The 22,550-nt window shown below is 40.9% G+C and overlaps 1 protein-coding gene across 2 annotated transcripts in view; it reads right to left on the minus strand.

Annotated features, from left to right (window-relative positions):
- Window positions 1–15,508: 15,508 nt before the first annotated feature.
- LOC118212829 (alpha-catulin-like) overlaps window positions 15,509–22,550 on the minus strand; it is a 39,817-nt gene continuing 32,775 nt past the window's right edge. For both annotated transcript variants that reach the window (XM_035391252.1, XM_035391342.1), the window contains exons 16-19: window positions 21,345–21,401; window positions 20,073–20,192; window positions 18,606–18,689; window positions 15,509–17,300 (exon numbers count right to left, since the gene is read on the minus strand). In XM_035391252.1, the coding sequence (XP_035247143.1) occupies window positions 17,136–17,300; window positions 18,606–18,689; window positions 20,073–20,192; window positions 21,345–21,401 (426 nt within the window). In that variant the 3' untranslated portion in view covers window positions 15,509–17,135. The remainder of the gene's footprint in view (window positions 17,301–18,605; window positions 18,690–20,072; window positions 20,193–21,344; window positions 21,402–22,550) is intronic.

A 22,550-nucleotide genomic window follows, 5' to 3' on the forward strand; every position in this document is an offset into this window, starting at 1 on the left:
TAAATTTCAAGTACTATGATATCAAGCCCATTTTGTTCAGGAGAGGTTCTTTTTTTCTTCTTTTTATCCAGAATGCAACAAATATCTTGCCCATGACCTGAGGATTTGATTTAGGTGATTTGGAGACCATTGTTTATAGAGTAATCAATCAGCAATGCAGCTACTAATGCGGCAAGGGGACTACTAATCAGGAGTGAACATACAAAAAGCACACACTGTGTTGGGCCTCCAGAGCCCGTGTTTAGCAATGACACTTTACATGAAAAGGACATTTTTATTGTGTGGCTTAATGAACATTTCAAATGCAGGGGAAAATATATTTCACTTTAATCTTATTGTAGCCTTCAATGCAATTCAGTGCTAAAAAAACATTACTTTTACAAGAAGGAAACCTGAATTTGATTTGTGCAGAAGATGCTTGTTAAAGGCATCCTGTCCTTTTGCGGATACTCACCTTCCAGTCTTTGCTCATGTGTCGTGCAGCAACCACAACCGTCTGGGAGCTGATCCCAAAGCGATCCCCTTTGTGAACCAGCCATTGGCTTCCATCAGCCAAGGTTACTCTGAAGATTAACACATAGGATGATGAAAATATTGTTGAGGGGAAACACTAAACTTTTACACCCATTGTTGTAAATTGGATAATATAGTCAATGATTGTAAAACTGAATAAGAATCACTAGGCTATATAGGTTTTATTTATTTGTACTTTGTAATAATGCAAGGTTAAATTCAATGCATTATTTATGGAATGAAAAGCAATGATACTGTTCAATTTACTGCTAAATAATACAAGTACATGTGCATAATGCTGTATATATTAGTACATGTAGGTGATCATGAATATTTATTCTTTAGCTATATGAGTAATCATAGAAATGTTCTCGATTTACCTGACTCCAGAGTGACTGAGAACTCCTACTATGACAGACGTGCCGTCCAAGGGTCTTTTCATTCTCTCAGCTTTATAAACGCCAGAGTTGTACAGCCTCCTCAGCTCAGACGCCTTAGACAGGTCATAGCTGTATGTTTTATCTCCCGCTGAATAAAGATATATTTTAGAAAAAAAAAGTCTGACATTAGAGTAGTAAACCATCAACATAATCAGAAATTAAAGCATTATGACATTCAACATTTACGGAACTCAATATTAATGTGATATTTTAATATCTGACTTACAGCCGCTTGATAATCCACCTGCCACAATTGTAACTAGGACAATCAAGACGACACCCAAGCTGAAAAGTGTCTTCGTCGACATTGCTGGAGCTGAGATACTGCACAGTAACTTCAGTAACTTCAGAAATGCTTTCAGAAGGGTCAATGCACAGAACTATTTATACTGTACACTTCAGTGTGATCCTCCTACTTAAAATGATGTCATGGTTCAAACAGTCCGAGTCATCTGTAAACATTTGATATTGCAAAACTGTAACTGAAAACTGAAGTTTGTACCCTGTAGATGTTGTGTTGCTGAAAATGAAAGCAAAAAACTACATTCAAAGGAAAATATAAAAAATGACAGGCACAGATCATTACTATAGCCTCATTATATTTGATTCTCAAAAAACTGAGAATCTTATAATAAAACCTTTATCCCAGAGATTAAGTGGTTGAAGTGATTCTTGGCAGGTGTGCTGTTTACAGTTCACAAGCTCTCTTTGGCAGTGTTTCTGGGGAACTCTAAAATTGTGCAATTGTTCATTTCTCCATGTTTTGGCAGGCAGTATCACATTTATTCAGTTTATTCATATGCATGTGCAGTAAAGTACTGGTTTCTCTATTGTATGAGTATGTCTAGTATTTCAACTCTATCACACGTAGTCAATAGTTTTCCCCAATCTTCATCAAATTAAACATGCACACACTGCATTCATTTAAAAATGAATACAGTTGTCAATAGAAAACACAACTAATCACTTGCTAGAGACTGTTAAATTATTAAAAAGTGATCATCAAATTTTATTATATTCAACATGAAGCAAAAATGGATAAATCAAAAGAATGGGAACAGCAGACATTCACCTGTGTGAAGGCACAGTCTGTGAATGTTAATGTAACCAAGGTGGCCAAGAGGACAGCCAAACAGAAAGGTTTTGGAGATGTGATACTGCAGGTACCATCAACATAGCAATTATTTAAGAGGGAAGATATGACCTGTGTATATACCTCATTGTAGTCTTCCTCTTTAAAAGGTTTAAACAAATAAAAAAAGCAATACACACACACACACACACACACACCGAGAATTTCAAAACTTTGCAATGAAAACCAGAGTGAAGACTTGTCAGCGAGAGACACTCGTAAATTCCCGCTGGCAGTGTTCTTCTGGAAAATCCAGCATTGGGAAACTGTTCTTACCTAACCAAATTTGCTCTGCAATATTATCATGATTCGCTTTCAGAAATGAAGTGAAAAGAAGTTAACCACTTAAAAACTTAAAAATGACATATTTCTACTTTTAACACACGTTTTATTTTCTGTATTTGACAATAAAACATTTATTAATTATACTGTCAATATGGCATGTGCAAAAGTTTAGACACCCTAATCGGGATTTAACAAGCACGAAACCGCCCAGACCCACGGCGCACCTGTACAAAGTGTCATGAGTAAAACTTGGCTAACAATATAGCTAGCTAGCTAGCTATGGCATGTCCTCACCTCTGTAACATGGTGACTTAGGTGCATTAACTGTCTTAACTACTGCTTGTATTTTTTCCATAGACTGCGTTGTTGCCGTTCTCGTTGTTTAGTGTTAATCAGTTTAACCTTCAGGGTCCAAGTTGAACTATGTGGTTGTTCCCTGCACCTGGACCGGTACTTCTCTCTAGGGGTTTCGTCATACTTGTTCCTGGTTATGGTTATACACTTTGTTGTACGTCGCTCTGGATAAGAGCGTCTGCCAAATGCCTGTAATGTAACATTATGTGTTGTCGTCCGTGTGTCCATACATCTGTATCGGTGGTACGCGCTAACTTGGTTAACTAAAGTAGGCGAAACGCTAGATGTTAGGGTTAGCTAAAGAAACGTTAGGCGATAAAGCTATGCTTAAAAACATTTGCCGTTCAAAGTGGTGATTTTGGGAGATGCACCTGCGCATGCGTCCTACTAAACGAAGCACCACTTGCGCATGCGTCCTACAAAACGTCCCTCAAAAATCATCCGTGAGTGACTTGACTAACCACAATTTGCCATGAATAGCACACGGCAGCAGGCAGTCCTGCGTGCCGTGGGAAAAATATAGGTAATACAGACTTAAAAAGCAGGGGGAGGCAAAATAGAAGATATAGCCTATAAGTGCTTCCAGTGCTAAATGCTTGAAAATGTTTCCACTGTCAAAAACAACAAAGAAATGGCCGCCCTATATATTTATAACTTTTATTTACCCCCCCACCCCCCACCCCCTTTCACACAATCATTGTGTGTGTCTAAATGCCGTAAATTATAACACCTTGTAGTGCACACTTACTTATTGTAGTCACATGTCTGTTAAATGTTCTCAATTTTAACATTTCACATGCATTTCAGTCCCGTTGCATCATTGTTATCCGGAAAGTCATTTTCATCGTGTAGCGCAGCTAATGAAAAGGTCTGCAGAATTGAGCGATATGCCGAAGAAATCATCCCTCGATATGATGATTTTACTTTTCGCTCACATTTCAGGATGAAACGAGCAACCTTTGTTCTCTCGGCGTTTCTCCTCTCCGCAGATTTTGTTCGCGGCGCACTACCTTACGAAAGTAAATTTGTCAAAAAAATAAAAATAAAAAACAACAACTAACAAACAGGTGAACTCTCAAAAAGTAAGAAATCGAAGTAAAGTGAATGGTGGGGAGAAAAACACTCAAACGGTGGCAATACGAAACTACCCAATGGAAAGAAATCTTTGTACGAGCCTGGTTATAGAGGGGCAGCCCATCAGCTTGCCAACCCAGTGTAATAAATGTTTAATGAGTTGAACCAGGATTTGTAAACCATAATTAACGCAAATTCATTCATTTTAAATCATACATTTAAAGTAGACTGAATTAATATTATTTTTGCAATCATGAAAATGACCACCAATATTTTTGTGGGGCACAGCAGTCTGCGTGGGTGGGCCCAGCCTCCTCAGGCCAGCCTGTTGTGATGGATTCAGCACAAGCCAGTGCACATTCTTTCAAATACAACCGGGCAGCCAGTGCTTCTTGCCACCCTGCCATCCACCAGCTGAGCTGTGCGACTGCTGCTTTGCAGGCATGTGCATCTGGTACATCTGGAGCAGGCAGCTGACAGGTACCTGATGGTCTTTCCACTGAGCCTCTCTCCCCAATAATGTGTCACCCAACAGGTATTGTACAGCTGACATGTACCTTTCGTTATTTAAATTTATTCATACATTTGATATAATTAGATGCATTTATTCTATATTAATACAGAATAAATACATCTTCGACAGATTAAGATGTATTTAAGAAATAATTGTCCATCCATCCATTATCTATACCCGCTTATCCTGAGCAGGGTCGTGGGGGGTGCTGGAGCCTATCCCAGCGTGTATTGGGCGAGAGGCAGGAATACACACTGAACAGGCCACCAATCTATCGCAGGGCACACACACCATTCACTCACACACTCATACCTATGGGCAATTTAGAGTCTCCAATTAGCCTACCTGAATGTCTTTGGACTGTGGGTGCAAACCGGAGTACCTGGAGGAAACCCATGCGGACATGAGTGTGCATCTGATTGTGTCGTTGCTTCTGCCGTCCCCCGTGATTCAGATAAGCATATCTTAACTTGATTTGTTTCTGCTGTTGCTAGTTAGAGAACATAGTTGTGTGTAATTTAGGTAATCTTTTTAAAAACTTCTCAACTGTTGCTAGTCAGCAAGCTTAGTTGTGCGTTAGCTGAGAATATCTGTAGTTGACTTGCTTTTGTTAGTTAGTTAAAGGCGTTAGTGAAACTCTGTGTGGGGGTTGGTGTTTAATTGCCCCGTATTGTTGAGCTAATCTCGAGTAGCTTCACCTGGTGCTATTTAAGTGGTGTTCATCTGTGGTTCATCAGTGTGCATTTGATTGTGTCGTCGCTTCTGCCGTCCCCCGCGATTCAGATAAGCGTATCTTAACTTGATTTGTTTCTGCTGTTGCTAGTTAGAGAACATAGTTGTGTGTAATTTAGGTAATCTTTTTTAAAACTTGTCGCAACTGTTGCTAGTCAGCAAGCTTAGTTGTGCGTTAGCTGAGAATATCTGTAGTTGACTTGCTGTTGTTAGTTAGTTAAAGGCGTTAGTGAAACTCTGTGTGGGGGTTGGTGTTTAATTGCTTATCTGCCCTAATGAAGCTAATGCAAGCACGTAATTGTCACCCGGTATTTATAGCTCCAGCGGAGGCTGCCGTACTGCCAGTCAGCTGTCCAGAAAGCTGACTTCATTACTGCCTTTGCCAAGACGAAGTCTCTTGACTTCCTGGCTCTCACGGAAACCTGGATCACTCCCGATAACAACGCCACCCCAGCTGCACTGTCTGCGGGATGCTCCTTCTCGCACACCCCCAGGGCCTCTGGCCGAGGCGGGGGTACCGGTTTACTCATTTCCTTGTCCTGGAAGTTCTGTGTCCTCCCCAGTCCTAACCCTACTTCCTCCTCCTTTGAATTTCATGTGATTACTGTAACTCATCCCTCAAAATTTCACATTATTGTTCTGTACCGCCCTCCAGGTCCACTCGGCTCATTTCTGGACGAGCTGGACACTCTCCTGAGCTCCCTCCCTGAGGATGGCACTCCTGCTATTCTACTGGGAGACTTAAACCTCCCACCAGAAACCTCCCAACTGTCCAGGGTTGCCTCACTCCTCCAGTCTTTCGCCCTATCCCTGTCCTCCCCCCCCCCCCCCCCCACACACAAGGCTGGTAACCAACTAGACCTTGTATTCACCAGAAGCTGCTCCTTCCCCAACTTACAGTGACTCCCCTCCATGTCTCGGACCACTTCTTTCTTTCTTTCTTTCTCCCTGTCCTATTTACTCCCCCTCAATTCATCCAATAGCTCACCCACAGTAACTTTCAGGAGAAATCTCCCTACTCTGTCACAATCCTCCCTCATCTCCACTGCCCTGTCTACACTTCCCCCTCCTGCGTCTTTCTCTAACCTGCCAGTTGATCTTGCCACCTCCACCCTCAACTCCTGCCTCTCTCAGTCCCTCGACTCACTTTGTCCTCTTGTCTCCAAACCAGCACGCTCCTCACCCCCCTGCCTATGGCTGACCGAGTCACTACGCTCCAGCAGAACATCACTGCGGGCTGCAGAGAGGAAGTGGAGAAAATCCCAATCCTCTGATGACCTGACCGCATACCATACCCTGCTGGCGACTTTCACATCTGCCCTCACGTCTGCGAAAGCCTCTTTTTTCCAATCCAAGATCAGTGCATGTGTCTCTAATCCACGTAAACTATTCTCCACCTTCTCTTCCCTCCTCATTCCTCCTCCACCCCCACCTCCCTCTTCCCTCTCCGCAGATGACTTTCTGGCCGCCTTTGAAGGAAAGGTGGCTACAATCCGGAACTCCTTCGCCCATCCAGTGAGCCCCCCAACCCCCCAGGACAAACCCACAGCCACACTGACCTCCTTTGAAATGCTGGAGGACTCCAATGTATTACAACTCATCACCTCTCACTGTTCTCCACCTTCTCTTCCCTCCTCATTCCTCCTCCACCCCCACCTCCCTCTTCCCTCTCCGCAGATGACTTTCTGGCCGCCTTTGAAGGAAAGGTGGCTACAATCCGGAACTCCTTCGCCCATCCAGTGAGCCCCCCAACCCCCCAGGACAAACCCACAGCCACACTGACCTCCTTTGAAATGCTGGAGGACTCCGATGTATTACAACTCATCACCTCTCATCGCGCAACCACCTGTCCACTTGACCCCATCCCATCTAAAGTTCTCCAATCCATCTCCAGCGAGCTCCTTCCCTATCTGTCTTCCATTGTTAATTCCTCTCTCTCCTCTGGTCATGTTCCCTCTGTTTTTAAGATGGCTCGTGTTACCCCACTACTCAAAAAACCCACCTTAGACCCCTCCGATGTAACAAATTATCGACCCGTATCCCTTCTACCCTTTCTGTCCAAAACCCTTGAACGAGCAGTTCTTAAACAATTAACCTCTTTTCTCCATCAGAACAACCTGCTAGACCCTCACCAGTCTGGCTTCCGATCCGGGCACTCAACAGAGACTGCACTCCTAGCTGTGACGGAGGCACTTGCCACTGCAAGAGCCTCACGCCTTTCCTCTGTCCTGATCCTTCTTGACCTGTCTGCAGCTTTTGACACGGTCAACCATAAAATACTCCTCTCCACCTTGGCTGGGATGGAAATTGCCGGGACTGCCCTGTCTTGGTTCGCTTCCTATCTTGCAGATAGGACCTACCAGGTCACCTGGAAGGGGTCTGCCTCTGCTTCTCATCCACTTGTTACGGGAGTGCCGCAGGGATCTGTACTGGGTCCTCTGCTGTTCTCCTTATACACCAGATCTCTTGGTTCAGTCATTAATTCACATGGCTTTTCCTATCATTGTTATGCAGATGACACACAACTCTTCTTTTCTTCCCCCCCCCCCCCCCCTCGGCCACACAGGTCAATGATAAGATCTCTTCCTGCCTGGCTGACATCTCCACCTGGATGGCCAGCCATCATCTGAAGCTCAACCTCAACAAAACTGAGCTGCTCTTCTTCCCGTACAAGACCTCCTTGCTTCGTGAACTCTCAATCACGGTTGATGGCACCACAGTGACTGCCTCTCACTCTGCCAAGAGCTTGGGGGTGGTCCTGGATGACCAACTGGACCTCAAGGAGCACATCAAGGCAACATCACGGTCCTGCAGATTCCTCCTGTACAACATCAGGAGGATTCGACCATACCTGACGACGCACTCCACCCAGCTGCTCGTCCAGGCTACGGTGACCTCTCGCCTTTATTACTGCAACTCTCTCCTTGCAAACCTGCCAGCTTGTGCCATACAGCCACTACAGATGATTCAGAATGCCGCTGCCCGACTCATCTACAACCTCCCCAAATTCTCCCACGTCACTCCTCTGCTGCGATCACTTCACTGGCTACCGGTCGCTGCCAGGATCCGATTCAAAGCCCTGACCCTTGCCTACACTGCCGCCAACAGGACAGCCCCCATCTACTTGCAGGACATGACTCAATTCTATGTGCCTGCTCGACCACTCCGCTCTGCGGCAGCAGGGCGTCTTGTAACCCCTCCCACCCGCCCAAAGGGATCACAGAGCTTCTCCACCCTAGCTCCCCAGTGGTGGAACGAACTCCCCGTCCCTCTCCGAACCTCCCCCTCACTATCCATCTTCCGCCGTGGCCTGAAGACTCATCTCTTCAGATTATACCTAGATTAAACACCACCACGCACCACCACAACGCCTTTTTTCCTGTCACTTGTTACATGTTGCCCCATCCCTGCACTTCTTGGTAAATTGTATTTGTCCTAATACTGTAGCTTATTCTTCTGCCTAGTTGGCTTTGCAGATGTTAGACCAGCATAGTGTTCATTGTTCTCGGCTATAAATAGCTGTACAAAATAAGTAATTGTACCTTACTGAACCCGTGTTCAGCAGTTGTCAACGATCATGAAAATGCACTTTTGTACGTCGCTTTGGATAAAAGCGTCTGCCAAATGAATGTAATGTAAAATGTAAACATGGGGAGAACATGCAAACTCCACACAGAAAGGGCCCCAAGCCGAGATTCAAACCCAGGACCTTCTTGCTGAGGCGACAGTGCTACCCACTGTACCACCATGCTGCCCTAGAAATAATTGTATAGTGTAAAAATTCTTAGTAAGTCATAATTGATATGAGATCGTATGTCACCCAATTTAAAGTTACAATCTCGAAGATCTCAGTTTCGTTCTCTTTGGCGGTGCCAATGGCGAGAAGCCGTAATTGCAGGTGTTTTTGGACCTCACTTCCCAACTTCCAAACAGTGTCGCCTGTGTGACGTCAGTCATTTGGCACCTTGGCCACGGTAACTATAAAACTTACTATCGACTGAATACAAAATGGTTGTTATAAAAGTAACGTTATGTACATACTCATTCATTGTCTAACATTAGGCTAACTTAAGCTGTACTTACGCTGCCGAGCCGGGTTAAAATGCTGTATCAGATCTGGGGTAGAATTAGTGATGATGAATTTCCACTGACGTTCTTTATCCACCTTTTGCCCCTTGTGAACACTGCAGAGAAGAATCCGCGGGATTCGCTGTGGCTCGTGCAATTATGTATCTCGTGCACAATAAACATTGTCTTTCTCGTGAATGATTGTTGTGTGATACTGATAGGCTATAACAACTGCCTTGCAAAATGTTACCCCTGGTGTTTCTGGTTTTGCTAGCTAAACTATTCGAGAATAAAGCGGAGCTGGGTGTTAAATTAGCAATCATAACAAGAACAAGAAAACAAAGCAGATTTCATCAAAAAAGGGCATCAAGGCTGAAGGAACAGGAAGCGTAATAAAGTAATAACAACGAATCCATACTGCCGTATTTTTTTAAATTTAGTTTTCTCCGGCTTGACATCTTTACACAGAAATCAGACCCTATGCTCCACCTATACTCCGGGGTCAATGCTCTGTGTAAAGACCACTTTATTCCGATCATTATAAATTATATAAATATATTGATGGCAATGTAGGCTAAATAACGGTAACGTTAAGGCCAGTTCAGATCAATGATTCGCAACGAGACAAAATGGTTTTAAAATTTTATTCGCCGTTAAACTAGCAAAAGTGGATTGGACACGCCCTAAATGCAATTGTTAAAATATAGCCCCTAGTGTCTTAAGCGCACAAAAACTGTAGATGTGTACGCATTTCAGTTACTAGATAATTCACTCATTAACAGCATACATTTTGGTAATGTTTTATTATGGATTCTATCCAGCTGTGTGAACTAAAAGTAAACATTTGTGTTGGTCTACATTATTAAACTGCAGTAGACTATAGTATGGACTCAGTGCCTCTGATCTGTCATCTCTTAATGCAGCTTTTGGAGAAGCTTTTTTTTCATACAGGAGATCCATGGAGACTCAATTTTGAAATTAGCTTTTTATTCTTTTTGAAAAAATAGCATCTTCATTCCAGAAGTACACATTGATGCACATGTCAGTTCCACCAGCAGTATTATAGACCATTAGGTCAGTCTGTCACCTCATAATTTCTCTCTCATAATGCACTTACAACAAATAGGGAGGTACTGAAATGCTAATGTTTACAGTAGCTCACAATATTCATTGCTTCATTTGTTCTACTGAAAATAAAACCAGTGCTTTCAAGTGCTTGGAAGGAGAATACATTGCTTAAATGAAAGCAAAACTGTATGTTATATTTTTAATTGATTACAAAGCAGTTCCAACACCAGTGTATAAAATTATATTCATAGCTGCTGCATGCATTATGTTTGATGAACATTACAAGACGTCCACAGCAGAGCTTGCATTCTTATTGGCCCATCATTCTTCCAGCCCCGTCGTGGCAGTTGTTAAAGATGAGGCTATAGTCAGTGCCTCCAGCTTTTACAAAGTCAGAGACGGTCTTACTCCCCTTAAAATCTTTTGTCTCGACGATCTGCTTTCAGAAAAATCAATTACAGTTACATCAGTTGAAATCACAGGGAGACATTGAGTAAAAACACATCAGTTTTATCATCATAAGTTAAGATATTGTGCAAGCATCATTTCAGTAGTTATACTCTATATCAAGTACCAGGACAAATACAATAAATTTCAAGTACTATGATATCAAGCCCATTTTGTTCAGGAGAGGTTCTTTTTTTTCTTCTTTTTATCCAGAATGCAACAAATATCTTACAATGCCCATGACCTGAGGATTTGATTTAGGTGATTTGGAGACCATTGTTTATAGAGTAATCAATCAGCAATGCAGCTACTAATGCGGCAAGGGAACTACTAATAAGGAGTGAACATACAAAAAGCACACACTGTGTTGGGCCTCCAGAGCCCGTGTTTAGCAATGACACTTTACATGAAAAGGACATTTTTATTGTGTGGCTTAATGAACATTTCAAATGCAGGGGAAAATATATTTCACTTTAATCTTATTGTAGCCTTCAATGCAATTCAGTGCTAAAAAAACATTACTTTTACAAGAAGGAAACCTGAATTTGATTTGTGCAGGAGATGCTTGTTAAAGGCATCCTGTCCTTTTGCGGATACTCACCTTCCAGTTGTTGCTCATGTGTCGTGCAGCAACCACAACCGTCTGGGAGCTGATCCCAAAGTCACCCCCTTTGTGTACCAGCCATCGGCTTCCATCAGCCAAGGTTACTCTGAAGATTAACACATAAGATGATGAAAATATTGTTGAGGGGAAACACTAAATTTTTACACCCATTGTTGTAAATTGGATAATATAGTCAATGATTGTAAAATTGAATAAGAATCACTAGGCTATATAGGTTTTATTTATTTGTACTTTGTAATAATGCAAGGTTAAATTCAATGCATTATTTATGGAATGAAAAGCAATGATACTGTTCAATTTACTGCAAAATAATACAAGTACATGTGCATAATGCTGTGTATATTAGTACATGTAGGTGATCATGAATATTTATTCTTTAGCTATATGAGTAATCATAGAAATGTTCTCGATTTACCTGACTCCAGAGTGACTGAGAACTCCTACTATGACAGACATGCCGTCCAAGGGTCTTTTCATTCTCTCAGCTTTATAAACGCCTGAGTTGTACAGCTTCCTCAGGTCAGACGCCTTAGACAGGTCATAGCTGTATGTTTTATCTCCCGCTGAATAAAGATATATTTTAGAAACAAGTCTGACATTAGAGTAGTAAATCATCAACATAATCAGAAATTAAAGCATTATGACATTCAACATTTACGGAACTCAATATTAATGTGATATTTTAATATCTGACTTACAGCCGCTTGATAATCCACCTGCCACAATTGTAACTAGGACAATCAAGACGACACCCAAGCTGAAAAGTGTCTTCGTCGACATTGCTGGAGCTGAGATACTGCACAGTAACTTCAGTAACTTCAGAAATGCTTTCAGAAGGGTCAATGCACAGAACTATTTATACTGTACACTTCAGTGTGATCCTCCTACTTAAAATGATGTCATGGTTCAAACAGTCCGAGTCATCTGTAAACATTTGATATTGCAAAACTGTAACTGAAAACTGAAGTTTGTACCCTGTAGATGTTGTGTTGCTGAAAATGAAAGCAAAAAACTACATTCAAAGGAAAATATAAAAAATGTCAATAGAAAACACAACTAATCACTTGCTAGAGACTGTTAAATTATTAAAAAGTGATCATCAAATTTTATTATATTCAACATGAAGTAAAAATGGATAAATCAAAAGAATGGGAACAGCAGACATTCACCTGTGTGAAGGCACAGTCTGTGAATGTTAATGTAACCAAGGTGGCCAAGAGGACAGCCAAACAGAAAGGTTTTGGAGATGAGATACTGCAGGTACCATCAACATAGCAATTATTTAAGAGGGAAGATATGACCTGTGTATATACCTCATTGTAGTCTTCCTCTTTAAAAGGTTTAAACAAATAAAAAAAGCAATACACACACACACACACACACACCGAGAATTTCAAAACTTTGCAATGAAAACCAGAGTGAAGACTTGTCAGCGAGAGTAACAGAGACACACGTAAATTCCCGCTGGCAGTGTTCTTCTGGAAAATCCAGCATTGGGAAACTGTTCTTACCTAACCAAATTTGCTCTGCAATATTATCATGATTCACTTTCAGAAATGAAGTGAAAAGAAGTTAACCACTTAAAAACTTAAAAATGACATATTTCCACTTTTAACACACGTTTTATTTTCTGTATTTGACAATAAAACATTTATTAATTATACTGTCAATATGGCATGTGCAAAAGTTTAGACACCCTAATCGGGATTTAACAAGCACGAAACCGTCCAGACCCACGGCGCACCTGTACAAAGTATCATGATTAAAACTTGGCTAACAATATAGCTAGCTGGCTATGGCATGTCCTCACCTCTGTAACATTATGTGTTGTCGTCCGTGTGTCCATACATCTGTATCGGTGGTACGCGCTAACTTGGTTAACTAAAGTAGGCGAAACGCTAGATGTTAGGGTTAGCTAAAGAAACGTTAGGCGATAAAGCTATGCTTAAAAACATTTGCCGTTCGAAGTGGTGATTTTGGGAGATGCACCTGCGCATGTGTCCTACTAAACGAAGCACCACTTGCGCATGCGTCCTACAAAACATCCCTCAAAGGTCATCCGTGAGTGACTTGACTAACCACAATTTGCCATGAATAGCACATGGCAGCAGGCAGTCCTGCGTGCCGTGGGAAAAATATAGGTAATAAAGACTTAAAAAGCAGGGGGAGGCAAAATAGAAGATATAGCCTATAAGTGCTTCCAGTGCTAAATGCTTGAAAATGTTTCCACTGTCAAAAACAACAAAGAAATGGCCGTCCTATATATTTATAACTTTTATTTACCCCCCCACCCCCCACCCCCTTTCACACAATCATTGTGTGTGTCTAAATGCCGTAAATTATAACACCTTGTAGTGCACACTTACTTATTGTAGTCACATGTCTGTTAAATGTTCTCAATTTTAACATTTCACATGCATTTCAGTCCCGTTGCATCATTGTTATCCGGAAAGTCATTTTCATCGTGTAGCGCAGCTAATGAAAAGGTCTGCAGAATTGAGCGATATGCCGAGGAAGTCATCCCTCGATATGATGATTTTACTTTTCGCTCACATTTCAGGATGAAACGGGCAACCTTTGTTCTCTTGGCGTTTTTCCTGTCCGCAGATTTTGTTCGCGGCGCACTACCTTACGAAAGTAAATTTGTCAAAAAAATAAAAATAAAAAACAACAACTAACAAACAGGTGAACTCTCAAAAAGTAAGAAATTGAAGGAAAGTGAATGGTGGGGAGAAAAACACTCAAACGGTGGCAATACGAAACTACCCAATGGAAAGAAATCTTTGGACGAGCCTGGTTATAGAGGGGCAGCCCATCAGCTTGCCAACCCAGTGTAATAAATGTTTAATGAGTTGAACCAGGATTTGTAAACCATAATTAACGCAAATTCATTCATTTTAAATCATGCATTTAAAGTAGACTGAATTAATATTATTTTTGCAATCATGAAAATGACCACAAATATTTTTGTGGGGCACAGCAGTCTGCGTGGGTGGGCCCAGCCTCCTCAGGCCTGCCTGTTGTGATGGATTCAGCACAAGCCAGTGCACATTCTTTCAAATGCAACTGGGCAGCCAGTTCTTCTTGCCACCCTGCCATCCACCAGCTGAGCTGTGCGATTACTGCTTTGCAGGCCTGTGCAGCTGGTACATCTGGAGCAGGCAGCTGACAGGTACCTGATGGTCTTTCCACTGAGCCTCCCTCCCCAATAATGAGTCTCCCATCACCCAACAGGTACTGTACAGCTGACATGTACCTTTAGTCATTTAAATTTATTCAAAAATTTGATATAATTACATGCATTTATTCTATATCTATACAGAATAAATACATCTTCGACAGATTAAGATGTATTATTAAGAAATCATTTTATAATGTTAAAAAGCTCGGAAAATTAATTACGAGAATCAAAATATCTTAGTAACTTATGTTCTTTCTGTCTAAATTCCGGCATGCTACTCCTCCTACAGCTTTTAAACTAGACATGCCATTCAAACTTCATAACAGTCACCTTGGCTCAGAGTAGTGTTCTTGCATAAAACATTCGATTTGTCCACATGGTGGTGCTATAATAGGTAATTTAAGGTGAAAACATTGAAAGCTCATGAGCCTCACCCCATTTGACCTAGTATTGAAATTTGGTACATACTGTAGGTCCCTCCCCTCACAAGGAACAAATATGCCTCAAAAGCCCATGGGCTCAGCAGACTTTTCCGCCATTCTGAATTTTGTGAAAAACACCAAAACAACAGCTGCCACAGAACGACTGGACAGATATGCATGCAACTTGGTATGCACCATCTGTGGACCAAGCTCTACACACCATATTACTTTCACATATTACCTTTATTTTGCGCTCAAACAATATGGGTGCAATGGTGACACAAGCAATTGTATGAAAATATTTTACATAATAACATTGGGGCCATTTTAGACAGAGGCTTACGCTTAGCACCATTGTGAACCAGAGAATCATTTTGAGTGGTTTGCTATTTCTACGGACCAATCTATGGCTGAGATATTCAACATTAAATCTGAATGCTTTTTTTCTGGATATTTGGTCTTGGTGAAAACAGGTATAATTTAGTGACATTTCATTTACAAAATCCCATTAGGTTGAAATCGTCATGAAGTTACACTGATAAAGTTTTAAGATGCTACAGCTTTAACTTTTTAATCTGGTAACAGCTAACACCACAGACTTTACATTCTAGTTTATAATTTGATACTTGACATTATAATAATTTATCACAAGGTTAGAAGTAGCAAAGTGGTATCTTTATTTGAAAAATATTTTTCAGTTTTACAGATTTCATATTTGAAATTTGGAGGAAACACAATGGGTTTATATGGCAGAACAATGTGATATAACATACAAGTCCTTTGAAAACAACAGACTTGTGTCAGAAACAGACCTGGCTAACAGTGAGACAGAGGTTTCTGTCAGGCAAAGCACCTTCATTTTAAAGAGTAGAAATACACAGTATTGATTGGCTTTGTCACAAAGCAATTGGAATTTGGTTTAGTTACCAGAGCATCTCTCCAGGTGCTAAGCAGAACAATTAATAAACTACACATATGCATCTAAATGTTCACTATCAGAATGTTTCTTCTCTGTTCAAATTACTGAGTGATAGTACCCATGGGTACATGTTGAAATGGTGTGATCACAATGACAGAATGTCAGAATCCTTTTTCATAACATAACATTTAATACAGTGGCCAGGGCTCCCTTAAATGGGATTGTTTTATCTCAATGGATGTGGACAAATAAATGATAAATGAATAAAATGTAATTATGAGATTACCGATGCATCACATGATTGAATTCCAACCAATTAACCAGCAGTAACAGAGAAGTGTCTAGATTTTGACTGCACTAGTTTAAAATATATGCTCTTCTGGACACTAACTAAAACCACCTTACAGTGTATAGGATTACATAATTTGTTAAAATGGTGTAACTTCAATTCCAAAATTGTGAATGCATTCGGCAGTGTGCAATATGTTACTTACACAAACAATAATAATGTACATAAGCATGAATGTTTTTAAATTTGAAATTTTTATCATTCAACATTTTATGCAATGGCCATAGTTTGCTTCCAGTTGCTTTGCTTAACTCATGGCACATTAGGAAGCTTGCTGCATTTAATTGTGTTTGTGCATGATCAATGTGTCCTTCAAATACAGGAGCCATATCTTCTGTGGAAATACAATTACACATGTTTAAAAAAAATAAAATTATTACAAATGCATACATGAAAGTCAATAAAATCTAACTGAATTAATTTGGACAAAATCTCTCTCAGGGGGAAAAGACCTTCCAATGGTGCTAATATTTCTTCTAGAAGGTAATAGTTACATGAAGTAAAGCACTGTCACAGAGTACTGCGCCTTCTTTCTTTTCAAATCACTATCAATGCATGTATGACAGAAATACCTGCTCGCAGTACATCTTTGTTCTGAGCCTTGATCATGTTTATGATTGTTCTATGCAGCAGATCATATGAACATTTGTTGACTAAATTGCACTAGGACTCTTAGCCCAGCGCAAATTTCAATAGTGAAAAAAGTCCATGTAATATAAACGGAAAAGTCACATTTTCTCACCTATACAGTACATGTCAATCTGCATGCCTTTTTTTTCACTTTTACAGCATATTGGCAGGAATCTGGAACTTGGAGATACAGAGGCACCACAAAGCAATGCACTGCCAGGTTGCTGGGACACAACTGAACAGTTTCACTAAAGTCAACCTGTTTCTGCGAAAATACATCAGTCTTGTGCTTCACACTGCCCTCTGGTGGCAGTGAGCAGTATGCTCCACAGTGAACTACACAGGTTCATGCCAGTCAGGTCTGGACTGAGTGTGAATGAGGCTACTTGCTCTCCAGGAATGTGAGACTGGCCATGTGATGCTCCAAGGATTTAACCCCAAACCCGCTGGTGTTCTTGTTGTTGAGAGGGTCTTCTTTATCTGGGATGGCCAGGTGCTTTTCCCTCCAGATCTGAGGGGAGCTCAGACTGCTGCTCTCTGACAGGTACTGCAATGAAGAATGGGCGTATGGGAGGTGGCGGGGAGGGGGGGGGGAGGGGGTGTTGCAACAGTAATGATATACATTTTAAACATTTATAAGACTTTGTAGAGGTTGAATATTAAACATTAGATGTAAAGTTTGTCTTTGTTGAATAGATACTGTTTGAAGTTCAGCACTCACAAAGTTATCAAAGAATGGTTTCTTAAACCCTCGAGATTCACATAGAGATAAATGAGAAAGGAAGGAATGCAAGGGCACAATATACTGATCAGTAAGGTTGGGTGTTGGTCACAGTTAAGTTGCAGGCGCCATGGATTCCATGACTGCAATTTCTGCAATTTCCTCTGTTTTTAGTGCTTTCAGTGGTTTTCCAGCAATTTTGGATATTAACTGTCAACCTTAACATGGGCTTAAGTGTTATTTGTATAGGCAAATGCTGAGAGAAACAAAGAAACAAAGTTTGATAGTGAATACAGATTCTGGAATGTGCTGGGATCAAGATTCTTGTCTTTGTCAGTTGTTGCAAAAAGAATACTCCTTTTTTTCGTGATGGTCCGAATTAAGTGAGTAAATGCCCCAGCCTATCACTGGATTTCACTCATAGGCTGTTCCTCATAGCCGGCAACTGCCCTTGATTTGTTTGAAACTTGAAGCACTTGTTACCTTTGCTACAGTTGTGCATGTTATTTCAATTCTTTCCCACTGCTTCGCATGAGGAAAAATTCATAAATTTAATTAATTAATGTTTACATTTTTTTAAATATATATATTTTCTGTAATTTTCAACAACTTTGCTGTTACTACTCTGCGACTTCAGCCTTTATTTTCAATGAGAAACACCCAGCTTTACTGATCAGTTTTGGTGGGGCATGCCCCTACACACCCCGAGAGGGTTGCACTCATGAGGGTCTATGCATTTCAACCCCGGCAATATTCCAACTTCAGTTATGCCCTGGAGGGAGGGCACACAAATGACAAATGGCCTCCACCAACACTTCCCAGTTTTGGCTACATGCTGAATTTAGAACTGCCATATTTATTTTTGCTTGACATTTTGGCTGTGATTTGCTGTCATTCAAAAGTGTTGTTGTGTCTGTTGTGATCGGTGCATGTTAAGACAAGATTGCAGGCTTTGTGCATTGTATTTAAAGGCATACAAAGTAAATATAAAGACCATGTAGGCAATTAATAAAGTCATTCTGTTGTGCACACACTACTAAAAGAAGAAACCTTCAGTAGATTGAATGAAAACAAAGCACACATTTGCAGTATGGTGTGAATGAGCCAAGGCTTTAAAGTGTTGCCTGTTACCTTTCTGGCAAGCTTGTGACAGGCAGGTAGGAGGAAAACTACAATTTCCAGGATGCCTTTGGTATGCTGTACAGAGGACTGAACCTGTTCATGAAAAAGGAGACATGTATGGGCTCAAATTAATGCCAAAAGTATTTTGTATTTTGTAAGCAATGACTTGTGCTTGCAACTTATGGTTTGTGTTTGTACATTGCGAGTTGAATCTGTAAAACTTTTGATTACTCTGACCTATAAAACGCTATTCCAAAAGCAAAATTAGACATGTTATACATCGTTAGAAAGCTTATACTCTCACCTACTGAATAAATGAATTGTCAATCAAGCCAGATTGTACTAAAAAGGGAAACAACGCCGTAAACAACACGTGCGGTATTACAAAATACAAAATACTTTTGGCATTAATTTGAGCCCATAGACATGGATCAGTTAGTGTCTCCATTAAGAAATTACAAATATCTTTAAGAGGAACAAACCAATTCTATTCTGAACTGTATCCTGTGTGAATATTAAGTGCTTACTTTATTGTTTTTGATTAGTTATATGGCTGTTTTTAGATTAATACATACATGTAAATCTCAATGAAAGACATATATGCTTTGTCTGCAGTCCTCAGACTGCTTAGCCAAGGCATGTTTATAGTTGAAATAAATCTGTCAATTTATTTCCCCCTATGCGTGATTCTGTAGGCCTATACCAGATCTGCAAGCCAAAATCAATTTGTGATATGCAGAAAAAAATGTCACTGGGCCTCCAGGTGGCTCACACTGTAAATATACTTGTTCTGAAAGCAAAAGAGTGAGCCCTGTGCCGGGGAATGACAGGGGCTACGCCGGCGATGGTCCGTTATTCTCATTGCTCTCTAGCGGCCACTCCTGGTCAGATCAGGAGCCTGCGGACGCAAGACTATGCGGACCGGGTTATCCTCTGACAACATGGGCAGTATGTAATCAGTGGTGCGTCTGCAGTGTGAAAAATAGCTAGAATAGGCGTCATGTCGGCAGGAAGGGTTGCAGCAGGAGATCACCAATTTTGGTTGAGTTCACGGTTGGGAAAAACCAGGGATGAAATCAGGGACAAAAAATAATTTAAAAAAATTTTAAAAATGAAAAAAGTGACATTTAACCTAAAAGCGAAAGTTTCAAACAATTTCACATGAATGCAAAAAGTACCTGAAAACAGTACAATAATAATACTGATAAAGATGCATGGGTTGTATTAATACATGTCAATGATATACAGTATAAGTACAATATATTTAAGTACTGTTTGAATCAATTATTAGTTATTTAACTAAATGCTCCCTTAAACATCAATGAACACATGCCAAATGCAGGTATTTAATAACTAATTTAAACATTTATGAATATGAGGAAACTGCATATGTTTTTATGAAAACATACTGTACACAAACAGAAGCACTCCCCTAAAGAGAGTGCATGGGAATATGGACACAGTCATGTGCCTTACCTTCAGGAAGGTGGCACTCTTGCCCTGCACCATGCTTCTTGCAGTTACCTGCAGCTGCTGGCACAAGGTTACTAGCTTCTCTGTCTCTGAGGTAATCATCACTTTTTCCTCATCTCCCACCTGAGAGGTAATTGAGCAGTTATAGCACAAGGTCAGAAGAAAAACCAGACATTTTTATGTTCATACCCTGTTCACTAGCCATTACAAAATAAATCCCTTGTCTTGCAATAAGTCTTGGTTTTATGAGCCCATCTGATTAAATGACAACAAAATAAAATGAATGGTTTAATATTTGTGTTGGTTTGGTTTTGGCTCAGCATGGCTGTGACTGAATAACACGAGCTGGAATGCGCTTCATTGAATACATTCATCACTGGAAATGCTCTGCCATTTATGGGCTGCTGTCACATACCATTCCCACCCCACACACAAGTCTGCAATAAGGCAGACACAATTACTGGAGCTAGACAAACGCAAACATGCGGATAATGCTAGAACAAACGCAGGGTAGTCTGTGAGTTGTAATGAGGCATTACCAAGAAAGAATTCATGTCATTATCAGATAATATACAGTAAACTGAAAAGGAAGCCAGTGGTATTAGGCTAGCTTACACAAGCTATGACAGGAACTATTCTAAAGGACCACAGCCGAATTCCTTGTATGCATTAACAGGAATAATCTAGCATTTCAGCACCACCTGTCCTAGCACTTGCATGCAGGTTTACTTTCACACGACAGCCCTCGATAAAACTGCATCAGAATAAAAACACAACAAAAAATCACATGGTCCTAAAATGCATTCATTTGCAGCAGTTTGAAAGGTCAAGGTTCTTCCAGCAGGAATTTTTGTTCACAAAGTTTTTGAGCTGGGATGACGCGAACAGCAGAAGTGATGGAACATCGGCTGGGCTCTAATCGTTTCAGCGAAACGGTCTTCATATTTCTTCTTCGTCTCGATGTCGATGATGCGCCCTCGCCCTCGTGCGTCCCCAGAGCTCCGCCCCCCCCTCCCCGCGTCCAGACCTGCCGGCGCTGCCGCGCTGATCCCCATCTTCCCGCTCCCTCTCCCCGAGACAGATGGGAGTCATTAATGGTTGTCAGGGAGAGAGACGTTTAATTACACGCCACGACTACAGCTTGGAAGGAAGCGTGGAGGGAAAATATATATTTATTGTTTACCTTGTCAGGCCTGGAAATCAAATTAAAAGGAAGGAAGAGAAATAGATGGGAGGATGGATTTAATTTCCTAGCGCTGTGATTCATCATCTCACCTGAGATGAGAGCGCTTGCAAAGACGAGCACAGCTGAAAGCCCTCCTCCGAAAACACCTGTGGGAAGGGACAGGATGAATTACCGCCCCCTTCTACACTGCTGAGAAATCTGACTGAAGTAAACATGTACAGATGCACTCAAATACACATCACACTATTGTTCTAACCGTAATGCACTTTGTCCTTAACTTTGAGAATCTCATCTTTTTTCACGCAGCCAGTATCCTTGACTCTTGGTCACATAAAGTTGTGCACGGAACAAAAGAAGCATAAAAATGGCTTATATGGCTTATACATTGTTCATAGTTAATCTACAAAAATGCGCACATAGGCACATTCAACTTAAATCAGTTCATAAGTGTGCAAACATCTACCGTTGACACACAATTTCCAAAGACACAAGCAACATGTGTTTGTTCTCAGAAGTGACTTTTATTGTTGTGGCGACAATGGGGTTTTCTACCTGCAGAAAGGGTCAGATCGCATTAGAGAGGAGAGTGCCATGCCACTGCTCAGGGAAAGAGTGATATTGACAGGGTAGCATTATAACACAAGCTCATTCCCTGGAAGTAAATATTCTGGGCAGATTCACTAAGAAGAGTGACTCCTCAGCCCTTATGAAAATGGAATACACTACAATGTACTGTAAATATGCATGTGCATTAATATATTGTCAGTAAATTCATTTCTATAAGGGCCTACAGTACGGTACAATTGTGTAAAGGTGTTAAGTGTACAGGTATGGAAAAGCTGATTTAAGCCTGATTATTATTTCAAGTAATTGTTTTTTTGCCAGTCTGAACAGGTAATTAATGTAATTAGCTGAGCAGCTGATTAATCTGTACTACTACAGGGGGCAGAGAAAACACATTTATTCATACTTAACCTCTCTCTTCACACAAACACACTTCAAATAAAACAGCCTTTTTCGCCTCACATCGGGTGAAATCCGTATGAGTATCCATTGCACAAAATCAAACCAAATTCACTGAGAGCTCAGGAGGGGTGAAGCCCAGCAGGCACAGTAGGTCCCAAAGCTATGTGAGTGCTAAGAATGCAGTCAGATCGCAGGTAGACAATTGCACTGATTGTAATAAGATATGCACATGTCTCACAGAGTAGAGTCCTGGGAGTCTTTATTATCGGTGCTCAAACTGACATCACATTAGCCTTTCTGAAGAGTGAGTCTGCAGCATGTGCACAGTT

Source organism: Anguilla anguilla, chromosome 1, assembly GCF_013347855.1.
Source record: "Anguilla anguilla isolate fAngAng1 chromosome 1, fAngAng1.pri, whole genome shotgun sequence".
NCBI lineage: Eukaryota > Metazoa > Chordata > Actinopteri > Anguilliformes > Anguillidae > Anguilla > Anguilla anguilla.